Source organism: Dendrobium catenatum, unplaced genomic scaffold (genome assembly GCF_001605985.2).
Source record: "Dendrobium catenatum unplaced genomic scaffold, ASM160598v2 fragScaff_scaffold_706, whole genome shotgun sequence".
In the NCBI taxonomy this organism is placed as follows: Eukaryota; Viridiplantae; Streptophyta; class Magnoliopsida; order Asparagales; family Orchidaceae; genus Dendrobium; species Dendrobium catenatum.
This window is the reverse complement of record NW_021319168.1, coordinates 154,833-171,037: the sequence shown is the minus strand read 5'-3', so window position 1 is coordinate 171,037 and position 16,205 is coordinate 154,833. Positions and strand designations below refer to the sequence as shown.

The following is a 16,205-nucleotide window of genomic DNA, read 5'->3' as shown; positions in this document are numbered from 1 at the left end:
ATAGATAGATTTATTCTACTAGCTAGGATACTTCATCATAATTGAATATATTTATGAATTATTAATATATTTGCATCCCTAATTCAAAATTTATTAATACTCTATCTACATACATATCAATAACCAAACCTTAATGATTGAAAATCAAATTTAGCCACCATAGAAAATCCCTAGACCTATTACAAAATTATCTTTAGTTGCCAAAGAAACTTCCTAGAGAATAAAAACTTGCTAGCACTAGCAAATTTGCTTCAATCTCTAGTTGTGTTATCCCACCTCTTTATGGTATAAGATTTATGTTAGAACATTATGTTCTTTATTTACTTATTTTAATACTATACTTTACTATGTAGTTTTGAGGAAAGGCTTAAAGGAGGTTCCCTTACTTATAACTAAGATGATTGTACAATTCTTTTTAAAATAAGTGGTGATAGAAGCATTTTTCTTATGATGAAAGGGGCATTATAAAAACTATAAGAATTTGAGATGACTTATTATAGTAAGCATGGATGCAGGCTTGTAAAGTCGAGCCACTAAAAATTGTTTCAACACTTGATTTGCTTTTAATTCATTTTATTTCAACTTTATAAATCTTAATGATACAACTACTCATGTATTGGGAAAAAAAGCGCATATTTAGAATATTATTTTTAAAATATCAAATTCGACCCTCTCTTGGATCAACTAAAATTTTCGTATTTATAAATTTAACATGTAAACTTCACTATTGATATATTCTAGCACATAGTTAACAAAATGTATGAAAAAGAATTCACCATGGGATCCTGCTGGATAAGGCATCGATAGGATCACCTACCATGGGAGCAATGACGAATAAGGCAGCGACGTGTGAAGAAAAATGTTATGTGCGCAATCTGATTGTGTTGATCAATCTAGCTATTATGTTGTCTCAAACCCAAAGCTTGTCGTGTTCCCTAGAGGGTTTAACCCCACCTCCCCCCCAGCCAAAAAATAAAAAAAAATAAAAAAATTCTAGTACAATGCCCCGACACTCGGTGCTGTGTTCTCAAGAAGCCCAGCCTCTGAATGACAGAGATAGGAGCACCACAACAGCCTAGATATGACGTCGTAGCGGTGCAAGATAGAAGCTTGAGCGCCTAGATATGGCACCGCAGGGTGCAAGACAGAGACTTGAGCGTAGAAACACCCAAGTTGGTGCCACAATGCTGCAAGACAAAATGTATAGTTTTTTTCTCGTTTTTCTGAAGGGTTTCGTCCCTTGGGGTTATTTACATTGCTTTCTCTTTGTATTTTTTATGAGGGCAAGTGTGAGAAAAGTGTATGTGAGAAAAAAAGCAAGGAAAGAGAGAGAGAGAAGAGACATCTATACTTATCTCCCAATTTTCATAGTAAATTTCTTGGTGTGGTGTGACTCTGATGCTTTTTCCCTATTTTGAATTTTTTCATGTTAAATTCTAATATCTTTTACTTTTTCACTGCTTTAACTTTCTTGCTTGTTTCATCATTGCGGTGTTTACTCCTCATCTCTCGCCAACAAAGACTAGTTCATGAAATTGTGGATTTAAATTAAATCTGCTCATGCCAAGATTCACTAAATTTGGGATTTTACTGCAAAAAAGAGAAGAAACATAATTGAAAATTCTATAGGATTTAGAGGTTTCATGGATCAGGATCTCAACAACATCAAGTGAAAAGTGTTATTTTCATTGTTATTTAAAGTCTTAAGTGTTATGTCAACAAATAGGGAAGTTTAGGTTATATAAATGTCTTCCAAAGTTTTGTGTGCTTTGCATGTAAATACCATAAATTTTAAATATGAAAGCTTTGATGCGGTTTCCTACATTTGTCTTGATAAGATCAATAGGTTTTATTCACTAAATCTCTTTTCCCATCTCTTCACATAAAATCTATATGAAATATATTTTTTTTTTCACAACAGAAAAACTCTTGCTCTAGAGGAAGATATAATATACCCATGGATCAGTTTGTATTTTCTTCTTTGTTAATCATGATATAGAATATGCTCAGTCAAAATGTTATTTAGCTTAAATTGTTGCTATTAGGTTTTCCTAAATAATGATGAAATTGAGTAAGAAAAACAAAAGGCTCTCACTCCCTTTCTTGCCCTAAATTCTTTAATTAACACTGTTCATCATGATTTTTAAGTTCCATTATATGAGCTTGAACTTCCTTAGACAATGAAAGTTTGGATTGAATTCATGAAAAATGTATTAAAAAAACATTAAAGTTTCATTTATGACAACTTTTTTTTTTTTCTATTTTTTAAATAAACTTTTTAATAAAAAACCTTAATATTTTAACTTAAAAAAATAAGTTTTAAAAAGCAAGAAGAAAATTGTCCCAAACTAAACCTTAAATTTCTAACTGATTAATACTTAAAAATCACTAAGCCATAATTTTCAGGTAAAGAAAACCACTTCCCAAGAAAAATCTTTAGAAGCTATGTGTGATCATGTAATCAAACTCAGCTGTAAGTGGTAATGATGGCAACAAGATAAATTACGTAGCTCATGAAGAAAAGCTGGGGTGGTATGAATGCACAATAGAAATTTGAATAGAAGGGGATGCACAAAAATTAATAATCAATTACAGAAAATTGAAGCAGCTACTACCTTTATACTAAGTGCTTACAATATGCCCTATTGACATTTTGAGCTTCATAACTCGCAGTCAATTAAAAAATAATTAGATAAATTATACATAACAATAACTTCCATGTAATTCCTCTGCCCAAAGTCAATCTGCATTTAGAAATCAAGTGAAAGTGTGTAAAATCAATGTGGATACTTCAATTATCTGCAGTTGTATCGAAGTAAAATTCCATGCATGTGGTGGCTCTTCCAGAAGTGAAATTATTAGGTGCGGAATCCAGATGTATAGATATGTTCGGACTCCAATAAAATATTGACACGTGGATATTCAATTGGATATATTTTTTTACTTTATATATTTAATGTGTCCGCGGAACTTTAAGCCAAAGCTCAGGTAAAGCGAAATAAAAAAGCGCAACAAAAGAGCAGTCAAAGCGCAACTAAAGGGCAAGTAAAGCACACTCCACATACCACATTTTAAGTGGATGTCCGGACGTAGCTCTCGTCCAGACTCCGCACCTAATAATTTCTCCTTCTAGAAACCATGCAAGTAAAACTCACCTAACCATGTGAAATTTCAGAGTTTGTCGTTGAAATTTGAAAATTCACCAAAAATATTTGGGCATCCTTCCCACCGCGTCTGCTCCCTAGCTTCCCAATATCCTCCAACATAACGGTAAGTTCCTTGTTCATTCTCCCTCCTGAACCACCTGGGCTTCCATCCATCCTCTTGAAGTTTTGTCGACTGTGTAAGAAACAATGGTGGTGGAACAAAATGAGAAGGACGAAATTAGTCAGTCCCATGGGACTCTCGAACAAGAAGATCAAAGAGTTTAGTTGATCCTCAATATTCAATGGGATTGCCAATTATGTCTACTCATTTATTAATATAAAAATGATGATAACTCATTGCTGTCCAGAATTCAGAAGGGTTGATGCAAGTTCTTCTTTGTTATACAGGAGTTGTTGGTGGTGTCAACTCATGTTTTCTTAAAGCTTCCGAATTGATTAACTAAACAGATATTGGTACTATATCTTTATTTAAAGAAAATTGTTAAATATAAACCATGGCCAATACTATTGAAATCTCAAGCACTATCCTGATGATCAATGGTGGAATTAGAATTTGAAATGACACACAAAAATTCCATAATATAAATCTCAATGAGAGAATTTAAGAGTGAAATTTTTATAGCATATAGTATTTTTTTTTTAAATCTAAGGATGGCTAGAGCCATGAAGAAAGTTTAGAGATCAAGCTCCTAGGAATACAAAGCGAACCAATATGGCAGTCTACAAAAGCTGATAAAAAAAGGGAGAAGATTTACCATTCGTTGCCTCTTCTCTAGGCGCAGCTTTTCTTGATTTGCCTTCTCATATTCTCCATTTTCAAGATACCGTTGGTCTGGTCTTAGTCTCGAATCTGTAGGTGGGAGTTTCTCCTTAATTCATAATTAAAAAATTCTGGTTAGAACTTCAAAATGATACATAATATGATCTTGTAAGCATCCAGCATTTGATGCTAACACTTACCATTAATCCAGGGGTCAATTCATTTAGTGTAATTGCAAATGATGTCAGGTTATACCGTGTAGGGTTTGCAGGAGGATCGTTCTTTTTCCATAACAAAGATGCATCACGGGGTATAACAGAAACCTTGATCTTGGAAGCATCATATCCATTAACGTAATGCATATGATCATCCCATTTACCAAGCAATGTAGCAACTTTAACTCCCGTAACATCCTCAACAAAGCCGTGCACCTGTGCCCTATAGTTAGATAGATAGCAGGCACCAGAAATTTTTTCAGAAGATAATATACATTCCCTTGTGCAACTTATCTTCTAACCTGCCTAGGATTGCGGTCCAGGAGCGTGTGGTCTTTGAATTTGAGCTTACATGAGTATTGGAAGTTTCCATGGATGTTCATTGTTCCATGGTGGTCACAGTATACTTTACCAAGAATGATATTGTAAATAGTTGTTGTGACCTGGGTTTATAAGACGTTAGGTTAGGATCCCCAACTCCAACAATGTATATAACAAAGAGTCCACTTAAAAGTATAAGCACATACTTTACTCCACTGAAATGTTTCACCATCATCAAACTCAAGGGTTAAAACACCTACAGGATCGAGCTGAATCGACTGCCCCCAAAATTTGCTCTTGAGGTTGCTGTCACCCCAGAATTTCCACCCATTCCCTTCACAATGGCAAGCAACCAGCATGGGGTGATGGCTAACCTATGAACCAGAAATGATGAACATGGTCATATTGAAAAATACAAAATGACTCAATTATTTGAACAGTAAAAGTTTCTTGGAGCCACGAATGGAAGTCGCACGTTCACAAAACAACAATAAAAAAATAGAGAGAAGAGAAAATGTTAGTCTAGATTAAAGAACAAAGTATGCTGCCATTCCTTCTTAGTCATTTTAAGAAAAATAAAAATAAATGATTTTCCTATATCATCCAGCTATTTATGAAAATAATCTGCACTTCAGATTGTGCTGCAGCAAACGGTTTTAAATTTTAAGCACTTAGTATGATTAAACAAAGAGTAAAGTCAAGGAAGCCTTTTAACCTTAGATAATAGTCATTAAGAATAGAAATCAAATTATATGACCCCACGCTTAAACCTCAAGCTTAAGGAGTAAATGGTAACTCAGCAAAGGTTGTTCTATTGTTGGGCCAAATCTGAACAAATTGGCAAAAATTGGATCGCAATTTGATAAAAATCAGGAAGAAAGCTGGGAAAAAGAATCCATGCGAACCACCCATGGACACATGCAAAGCAGATGATAAAAGTTGATTTTGAAAAATCCTAGGCATCATGGTAAATAAACAATCCATGCAGTACCACCATATTAGTTAAAAAGTTTGTTTCCCCTCTTTTTCTTCCCTTATTCTACATTTAAACAACTTGAAGTTCCAGAAAAGCATGAAAACACACGAAGTGAATGTGATATAGTTTGTATGATTGTATCAAACTAAACTGCCTGTTTTTCCACCACTTTAAAACCTAATTGACCACGCTTAAAATGGAATGCCAAAGAGCTTATCACCTTTGTGCTATAAGCTGATGGACAGCAGAAATCTATGGCTAACAACGACTTCTAACAAAAGAACTACAACTAAATGAGTTGGGTGATACTTATCTCAATTCAGTTATCTTTGAACAAGTACAGTAGTACAGGTAACAAAACCTATCCAGGAAGATACAGGTAAAATTTCAGGTGCTTCCTCAACTCCCAAAGAGCACTTGGTCACCTTGTTGCAGAAAATGAACGACCTGATGCTAATTTGTTGGTGAGCCCTTGATGATAATCACCTTGATTGATCTTACATTCCTTATATTTAAAATTGCTTGATTCTTCCTTTACATGTTAGAGAAATGACAAGAGAGGAAATTTGAGAGCGGAATCAGGCTCAACAAAAACGCAACAAGAATCCAGTAATTTGGTTCTCGTGAGCGATGAACATCAAAATTATGGATAGATCAGCTGAAATTTTTGATTTTTGAATGGAGAGAGAATAACATTGATTAGGAGTAGAAAGAGATGACAGGATTGCGAATAAAGGATAGAAAATCTTTTCAAAACTCTTTGATAAATTCATCAAATTACAAGCAATAAATGATTATTTATAACAATAGGATTATAATTTTAACTTAAATCTGGATCGGTCCTAAAAATCCTATCATCCAATTCTAAATTAAAAAAATCCCTATTTAAATACATTTTAAGATGAAATAAAATTCTAGAAATACCTAAAATTTTAGAATACTCTAAAAATAATCTATATTATTTTATGTCTTGTATTGAATCAATTCTCATGCAAAAGTAATTTCTTCAAAGTTGGGTTTCATTAAGGAAACCTTAGAACAAGTTCATGAACATCTTTCGAGTCTCCAATATATGCAGTTTGAATGTAAAAGGTAGAATCTAGAGGTTTTAAATCCTCAAGTCATCATGCACATCCATATTTCTTAACATAATGCCATAGAAGATTCCATATAACATGATAGCACTAGAAACAAGAATTCAATATTAAAACTCATGATACAACCTGCACATCAGGAGAAGAAACTTGCAAAAATATGAGAATTTGTGGATCAGTCTACTTCATTTCAGCAATAGCAGTAGAAAATATCTAAGCCTTATAAAAGGCCCAAGCATAAACTCAAATTTAAGCTCAGAAATAATATCCGGCAAACCCTCAAATTAAGCACAGAATAACTATAAAAGGATCGATTATTTATAATTGATCCTCATCATCCAACTCATTTGAAAACCTCAATCATCACAATAGTCATCCTTATGGCCAATCCAATATGAGGATTGAGTTTTGGAACTAGCGGAGGTGACAAAAGCAGTTGAAATTTTGAAATTGGCATGGTGAAACTTTAGAGTCCAAGCAAATGGTGTATGATATGCTCCACCACCATGATAAAGGATTTTAGATAGAGACGGATGAGACAATCATAAGCATAACCATGATAAGATCCATATTGATGATGATATTCATATTATTTATAAGAAACTTGATCATATAAAAAATATTGATAATGACCAGATGCATTAACATTAGTATATCCTGAGACAATTATATAAAATATACTTTTCCTAATCTCACTTAGCATAATATATATCCATGGGTGGATTTAGGGGGGAGGGGGGCCAGGGGGGCATTTGCTAAAATGAAAACCATAATGTTAATTTCAAGCTAAAATGAAAAAGCTTGAGGGCATTTTTAAAATCAAAATTATGCGCCCCTAGATTAAAAATCCTGGCTCTGCCATTGTATATGTCTAAGGTCTCTAATGATGTGCAGCATATAATTCACTCATATCTAAATCCTATCAATGATAAGATTCCAAGATTAAATATTCAAGAGTCTATGATGAAACATGTCCCTAATCTTGTATCAACAATTCCAATGCCAATAAAGAGAATTTGTCGCCCCATGGTATAATTCTATGATTATGATCGGTCTCTTGCATCATATACAAGTCAATTTTCTTGGATTTGAAGATGACATGGTAATAGAATAAGAAATTTAAGACTTAAGCTAGGGTTAAAGTTTTATTTTATCTCAATATTCTTCTAGAATTTCGTGGTGGTATGAGAGATGCAGCAGCGATGAAAGGATATGGGTAACTAGAGTTTAGATGGAATTACCTTAAGGAAATTCATCTCAAATACCAATTGATGTAGAAAATAAATAAATATGATGTCAGTTTGTTGATTAGCCTGACAATCACTTTGATTGATTTTATCTTTCTCATAAAAAATTGCATCATTTCTTCTTGTAGAATTGAGAAAAGTAAAGAGATGAGAAATTTGAGGGAGGAAAGAGTAGATACTAAGTCACAATAAGGATGCTAAGAACTGCAGCTTTAAGAATCATGCCAACAAGAAGGAATCCATTAATTGAGTTCTCAGAAGTCATGTACGGCAAAATTATGAAAGAATTGAAATTATTGACTTTTTAATAGCCAAGATAATCACAATTTAAAATTCAAACAATATTAAAAAATTAAATCTAGATAAGTCCTAAAATTCTCTTTTTTTTGGTGTGTGTGTGTGGGGAGGGGGGGGTTTGGGTGTGGGGGGGGGGGGGGGGGGGGGGCGCGGTGGAGCTTGCCATATAATTGCTTAATTAAAAACTGAAATTACATTCCAAAAAAATAAAATACTAGAATCTTCACAAAATAATCTAGAATTACATTTCATAAATGTCTTGTGCTACATCAAAAGCACTCTTTTATAAAACATAAAAAATTATGATAATAAAAATAACTTCTGAGTAGACAAGGGGCTGTGAAGGAGGGACAGACTAGAATTCCAAAACAACTCAAAGATGCAACAGAAAAATGCAACATCATAAGATTATTCTTCTGAGATGGAATGAAGATGCTCAGATGGATGAGTGTCTTTACTTTTAGAGATAGGATGCAAAACGAGCATATACGTGAACAAGTTGGAGTAGCTTCAGTGGCAAATAAGATTAAAGAAAGACGCCTTATATGGTTTGGTCACATAAAATGCCGGCCTTTTGATGACCCAGTTAGGAGGGTAGATGTATTATATTTGGCCTATGTTAAGAGAGGTAGAGGTAGACCTAAAGAGACCAGATTAAAAAAATATTATAAATGACATTTTTTTTATTAGATTTAAATGAGAATTTGACTCTTAACAAAACATAATAGAGAAAAAAGATTTATGTAGCCGACCCCATGTAATGGGGTAAAGGCTTGATGTTGTTCTATAAGATTAGTCTTCTCAATACTAGAGAAAATGTAATCAACATCTTATCATCCTAACATTAATTTCTTGCAGAGTAACTTTAATGGTGTCAATTGAACAATCAATAGCAAAAAGTTAAATTAGGGCATAAAAAAACTTGATATTGTTTGCTAAATTTTTCTTAAATTACACTGGTTGAAATAGAGGAAGAAATATCAGGGCAAAACAACACAGTGTTGAACCTCTTATATTAGCAAACCAAAGATGCTCTTTGTCGGAGGGCGAAAGAAAATAAAACAGTGTTATGATAGAAAGTGCCAATCATATCTACTCACGCCTTAAGAAAGTTAGTATCAGGAAAACATACCTTCTCTGAGAAAAAGCGAACTCCTTTTTCAGGATAATCAGCTTCATATGTTTCTCCTAACAACGGATTGAATGGTTTGCATAGTCGACCATCAGAAGAGGCATATCCAGAGACTGCAAAGGCAGCTACATTCAGAATTCTCATGAGACTGTTTCCCTAAATACAAACGGCAAACAGTTTTAGTTTAAGGATATGTCAAATAAGGCAACATCGCAAAGGAGTATATAATTCAACAAAATTCACAATTATACCGAAAGACAATGAAAGTGTCATACAAGATTTTGGTAGATAGTTGTCATGAAGATGTTCAAGACTCCGGAAGTTTGAACCAATTAAAAAAAGAAAAAAATAACCCTGCCTCAGCCAAATAAATCCCATCATCTTTAAAAGCTAATTTCATAATATAAGTCAAATAGCTTCAAATGGAAAGAGGAATATAGGAAAATCAAAACATGCCTAAAAACAAGAATATTTGACATCACACTACTTAGAGATTAAAAGATGATTACGAAGCAGAACGAATGGAAATACTAAAACTAAAAAATGCCATATTAAGGGAGATCACCACCACACAACAATCATCATCATAGTTCTTATACATTCTGCATTTTTAAATGAGAACAGTAAATGCTCTAGGAGTTAAATGAGAATGCGAACATGATGGAAATCAATACTACCTTGTAATTTTTATAAAATTATGTTAGATAAAACCATGTTTGCTAGACGAAAAAGGCAATAATCCATTATTTTAAAGTGGAAATTTGATATGTTTCTGTTTTTTGAACTGCAGGCCTAGTCCAGAACATGCATGAAATCATATTTGAGATGGCAGAAAGTTGAAAATACTGAAAAACAAGAATCTTCGAAGTCAGATTGTTACCATTTTTCCATATTCATAAGCTTTATCCAAAAGTTCCGAGTATTCCAAATCTTCAAAGCACTTTTGCAGCGATGATAATGGTTCATTGAAGTAAACAGGAAGGCATACTCGCGTGAGATCTTTACCAATATTATCTTTGATCATAGACCAAAGGCTTACACCCTTTTCTTTCTCAACAGGATCCGGCATCTTCTCGCGCCTTTCAACATGTGGAAACTTATGATAATGCTTAGGTTCTGTTTCAACATGTATCATCATATCTCTACCATCTGACTGATCTTTACTACTACAAATCTCATCAGCAATATCTGTGGTTCTCACTGAAGATGCAACTATTACATTCGTGTCGCTGAAAGATTCCTTCGTATCAAAAAAACATGGCCCTTCGTCATCAGAAAGTTCCTCAAGTTCTTGCTTTTCAACATCATCAGATGATTCTGTGGTACTGTACTCTGATAAAAGGACAGGATAAAAAAGGATATAAGATAATCAATTTCAAATAACTAAAGTAAAATCAAAGAAAAACTTGTTCTTATTTTAAGATGCGCTATTTTACAAGTTCTTATATGCTGCGCTAAGATACCTAATATTCAACTGACATGAAACCAAGGCTTTTCACACATGATGGAGAAATAACAAGGGCGAAAAGAGAACTATCCAAGAAATTTATATGAAAATGCACGGGATCAAATAAACTATCTAAAATTACAGTTTGCATTTCAAAACTTAAGATACTCGGAGTGAAAAAGGCATAAATCCTCCATACCACTGAATTTTCCATGCCCAGAGCAAGAAAATTCATGCTTCATCAACTGCAGTGATTCGTCATGTACTGTTCTTGTATCATCTTCCACATTGACCCCCTGCATCAACAGAATTGCAACTCCTTAAAATAGAGACAGTTGATGTTTACTCCGAGGAGGTAGAATGCTCATCCAATTAGGAAATAAAGACTTCAAATCACAAAAATCAACCATGATAAAATCACCAAAAGTTTATACCCTAAATTTTAAATATTTGTTCAACGTACTTCTACGTTTTTACATTTTTGAGAAAAAAATTGCTTCTATAATTGAAGTTTAGTCTATTACTTCTTATCATCGATAACTTCTTTAAGAACTTATGAATCTTTTTTATTTGTTCAAAAGGGTAAATGATCGTTGAGCAGAAAATATCTTCTCGGGACTATTTAGTTTGATGAAAAGCGAGTGTAACGTACTCCAAATACAAGGGTTTTAAGACTTCAGTATGTGGCTTGATGAAAAATGAATACAAAGAAATTTTTTGATGAATTCCAAATTCACATCATGTTCATTCTTTTATGTATTCAAAATTTGACTATTTATGGCCAAATTCCAAATACATCGCAAGCTGTATCTACCATCACAGCCCATTGTCGCCGCATACCTCCCCCATCTGCCACCATCACCACTCCATTGTCATTGGGGTTTACACCAAAGCCTTGCATTCCACACCCACCCATGTACCCACCCATACCCAATGGGTATGGGTGGACCCAATGGGTATAGGTGGATATGGGTACACCCATGGCCTTATGGGTGGGTACTCAACATTGGAGGATAAATCGATTTACATTACTAACCATCTTATATCTTATATTACTGTAATCCTCACTACTTAGTATGCAGCACTTAACCACGCTGCTGTTGAAACATCAGTATAGAATACCTGTGTATGCAATTAAAACAAGCACAGAGAAACGAGAGGAAGGAGACAGTGGATCAAGAGAACACTTCATTCTCATTGTATATGTCTTAATGTAGCTACAGTGAAGGTATATATAGCAATATTGAGCATAAAAGTAAAAAGACTACGTTGTTCTTATGGTTGCATAAAGTAACATAACAGCGCAGCTTAAGTAGTGGCGACAGAACTCGCTAAAAGCAGAGAACGTGGCTGAAGGCAGCTAGCTGTTCTGTAAGGAGGTTGTAGTGGAGTTGCTCTTATCAGCTGCGACTACGATAAATTCTGATATGCAACTTGAAAGTTTACAATCAAAGCAAAGGGCAACAAGCCTCAAGGCCATCAGTCCGTGGCAGACTACATTCAAAAAGCATAGAAAGTGGATGGGTATAGGTGGGTACGACATCTTGAAAGTCACCATGGGTGGACGTGGGTGGGTGAAGCCCAACCAGGACCTCATGTAGGGCTTTGGTTTATACTATATTCATTTAACTTCAAACCAAACAAAATGAGTAATAATGTGCATCTGTTTTACACTAATCCAAATAACTTCAAACATTTAAGATATATTGCATTCTTTTTATACTGCATTCTATTTTACATGACATTCATTTTTTAGAAAAACAAATAGTCCCATTCAATGACGGAAAAAAAATACATTTTACAAAGAGAAAATTAAGGGATGGTACAGAAATTTCACAAAATGAAACAATGAGCTATCATATAAACCTGTTGCTTAAGATTTGGCAAGTCCAAAATACGAACTAATCTACAACATTATAAAATATTTAAGGAATCAATATTCTTGATCTATTTCACCTCCTTTGTATCTTCTCATTGTTAATACTGTTGATTAAATTGAAAATTAAAAGTAAATTTTCAAGGATGGCCAACACTAAGATTCATAGCACAAATTAATCGCTAAATTTAATGTCGCAGGAACCAATTTCTCACTTACTTGCGATAGAGGGAGTTTTATTCTGTGGCAATAATAAATAGTTTTGGAGAAAAAAATTGTTAGGTCAAAAACAAGCAACCAAAAATTGTTCTCCCATTCTTAAATATCTTTGTTATTTAAGTTCTGAAGTTCTCACTAAAATTGTGAACATCTTTCCAAAAATACGAAGCCCTAAACCTTTTTAATCAACCACTCTTTTCTCTTGGAAAGGGAAAAAAAATCTGCTAGGATGTCCTAACAAAAAATGGTTATAATAGAATTTAAAACCCTTGGATCTACTTTGAAATGAGTGCAATACATAAATAAGTGATATTGTCCGTAGTCAAACTAGATCCAAAGGTATTAAAGCTTATCATAGCCAAAAATTTGATCAAATATCCTTGACCCAAATCTTCAAAATATTCAATCTACGATACTAAGAAAAAAAAAGCAAGCAAAATGTCCATGCCATTTTCCTATGAAATCTCCATTCATATCTTGTAAACTATGAAGCATGGACATGGACATGAGCGCATGAACACGACAGACACGGTTACACAACATAATTATAAGATGGACATGACATGACAAGGACACTTTATTATAAATTATAAACTATTAATATGTAATCTATAATTTATACTAATCTCTACTAAAGTCATCTCAAGATAAAGTACACTTAATTCCGTTCAATTATCATATTTCATATAGGAAACTTTATAATGATAAAAGAAGAATAAACACTATTGATAACAAAAAAATGCTTTGTCGCATGAGCATTCATTAATCTCATTTAATTCTCACATTTTATTATTACAAAATAACAAAATAAAACCTCAAAAAACAAAATATCAATGCCCTCTGCAATTAATTGGAGTTAACATAGAACAAGCTATGATAATCATTAGCACTAGCACCTGTTTTCACTTCAATTTTTTTTTTCTATTTTTTTTTACCTGTTTTCACTTCAATGATACCTCTACCTTCATCTAGAAAAAAATACATTTTCCAAAGATAGCTCATCAAGAGGGAAATTAACAACTTTAAGTAATCCAATGTCATCTATTGTAGTTAACGTATCCCCACTAGCATCTCACAACTTAGTCTTTCCTTTAAAAACATTTGGCTCCCTTCTAGATAAAAGCCACAGATATGTATGCACAAATACTCAATCTTCAACCTGTTAAGGGGTGAACTTGTTCCTCTTTGAATTGATAAAAGAGCAAGTACTCAAATTTCTTTTGCAACATGAAGAGGAAAATGGTTGAGCTAACAATTTAAAAGCTAAATTTTATAGTCATGGGAACTAGCAGCATATACCATCCATCAACCCCTTCCATCAGTAGTGCCAATAGTAGCTGTAAAGTCATGATCAACTAAAGCACCATTAAACCCAAAGAAGTTGGCCAACTCCAAATTAATCATTGATCTCTCTTCAATATTTGAAAAGATTGTCGCCCAACATTTATTTCTCTTGTTAGATATTTTCATATCTTTATGTGTGGCAACCCTATTTGGAGCTTTACTTAGCCAATTGCATCTATATTACCTTATAAAAGAATTCATCAAGTAAGACTCAGTCACAAAATTGGGTAGGTTAAATTAATGAAAATTTTAAAAAGTTACATTGGGTTGAGAAAGTGAGTTAAAGAGTGAAGAGGATTGTTTACCTTATTCTTTGTAAGAGAAAATCATACACTATTTTGTAAAATGGAGAGTCCTCATGGTCTTTCCTTCATGTCAATATCAACAACTCTTACCCATCATATATTGGCTCTGTAAAAGCAAGAATATAGTATATCCCACCTAGGGGTGTAAGTGAGATAGCTCAAACTCGACTTGTTAACGAGCTCACGAGTTGAGCTTATCGAGCCACGAGTTCAAGCTCGAGCTTATAGTCGAGGTTATATATTATACGAGCTCGAGCTCCATCTAGGCTCAGCTCATAAGCTTGTCGAGCCGCTCGCTTAAATTAAAATATATTTAAATATAATTTTAAAATAATATAATAAAATATATACTAAAAAAAATTAATTATTTCAAGAGTGAAGTTTGAGTTTTCTTACTGACTCGATTAAACGAGCCAAAGCTCAAGCATAACAATTTTCGAACGAGCCGAGCACAAATTCAAGCTTAGCTAGAGTTAAACAAGCTTAGCTTGATTAGCCAAATACTCAACTCAACTCAACTCGATTCTTTTACACCCCTAATCTCATCATAGATCATCTAATATTTTTTTCCTTCACAAAGTTAACCTTGTCTATATCTTCTCCATGCATGTTTCACCTATCACAAATCGCCACGGTTTGCAATCCTTATTTAATTGCTTTGAATTGCCTAAGCAAAATAATTGCCTCAACACAACAATTGTTGAAGCAAAACACATCTTTGCTATAACTAACATTTTTAATATCACAAGTATGCTATCATTCTAAAATATGTACATTTTTAATATCACAAGTATGCTATCATTCTAAAATAATTACTTAGTTATTTATTTAAGCATAGTATTCAATACTTTGGTTAGGATAATCAATCTAGCATTAAGTTCCTATTTAGAATCCAACGAAACTTGAAAATTTATAATTTCATTCAATAGAGCTTGATCAAATGCTTATCATTTAATACTCTTAAAAATAATATTCGTCATAATTAAAATTCATTTATATTATGTGAAAAAGCTTATACTTATTTACAAGCTTACTTCTATCGATTGAGCACTAGGGTGACACCTAGCATCTCCATTCTCATTGGGAAGTCATATCACCTTGAAAATGCCTAACATTTTTGCCATTCTTGGCTAAAGGACATATGGTAGAAATCCAGGAAAGGAGTACAAAATAATTGCATTTGGGAAATCACAAGAGCAACACCTAACAAATATAGAAAAGAAAATAATTTATTGCATTTCATGAAAATAATTAAGTAACATCTCCTTAACCAAAATGTATTGGGAATAGTTATGGCAGTAAGCAAATCATAGATAAACATAGTAATTTATTACATGGTGATGTCATTTAGAGACCTAATAAATTGTTCAAAATTTCAAACAATCTAGCCTTTGTTAGACCGGTCCACTGGACCGGTCCAGCCGGTCCAGGCGGGACCGGTTCACGGGAGAATATCGCGAACAGGCGGAGAAAGCTTCCGCCTGGGCAGAAGCCGCGCGTGACGCACGCCTTGCGGGACGATTTTTGGAAGGTTTTTGAATGGATTTTAGGAGGGAAATTGATTGTAGGGATTGTTTAGGAAATTCCTTTTAAATTGTATGCATTAAATAGTAGATTTTCCTAGGTTTTGAGCATCTTGAATTTGGCTGAAATTTGAGATCTCGTAGATTTAGGTTTTCTTTGGGCTCTAGCGGCGTCTAGAGATTTGGGAGAGTTCGATCCTCCTCTCGAATTGAGGATCAATTGTATCTTTTCTATTTTCTTTGATTTCTAGTGAAATACAAGCGAAATCTTGTGTTTTTTCT

The 16,205-nt window shown here is 33.6% G+C and overlaps 1 protein-coding gene across 3 annotated transcripts in view; it reads right to left on the bottom strand.

Moving 5' to 3' along the window:
• Window positions 1-2,530: 2,530 nt before the first annotated feature.
• Window positions 2,531-16,205, bottom strand: part of LOC110113165 (oxysterol-binding protein-related protein 2A) — a 33,738-nt gene continuing 20,063 nt past the window's right edge. For all 3 annotated transcript variants that reach the window (XM_020845615.2, XM_020845618.2, XM_020845617.2), the window contains 9 exons: window positions 10,856-10,952; window positions 10,090-10,541; window positions 9,210-9,365; window positions 4,670-4,837; window positions 4,445-4,585; window positions 4,128-4,358; window positions 3,923-4,036; window positions 3,156-3,339; window positions 2,531-2,744 (listed from right to left, as the gene is read on the bottom strand). In XM_020845615.2, coding sequence (XP_020701274.1) covers window positions 3,172-3,339; window positions 3,923-4,036; window positions 4,128-4,358; window positions 4,445-4,585; window positions 4,670-4,837; window positions 9,210-9,365; window positions 10,090-10,541; window positions 10,856-10,952 — 1,527 coding nt within the window. In that variant the 3' untranslated portion in view covers window positions 2,531-2,744; window positions 3,156-3,171. The remainder of the gene's footprint in view (window positions 2,745-3,155; window positions 3,340-3,922; window positions 4,037-4,127; window positions 4,359-4,444; window positions 4,586-4,669; window positions 4,838-9,209; window positions 9,366-10,089; window positions 10,542-10,855; window positions 10,953-16,205) is intronic.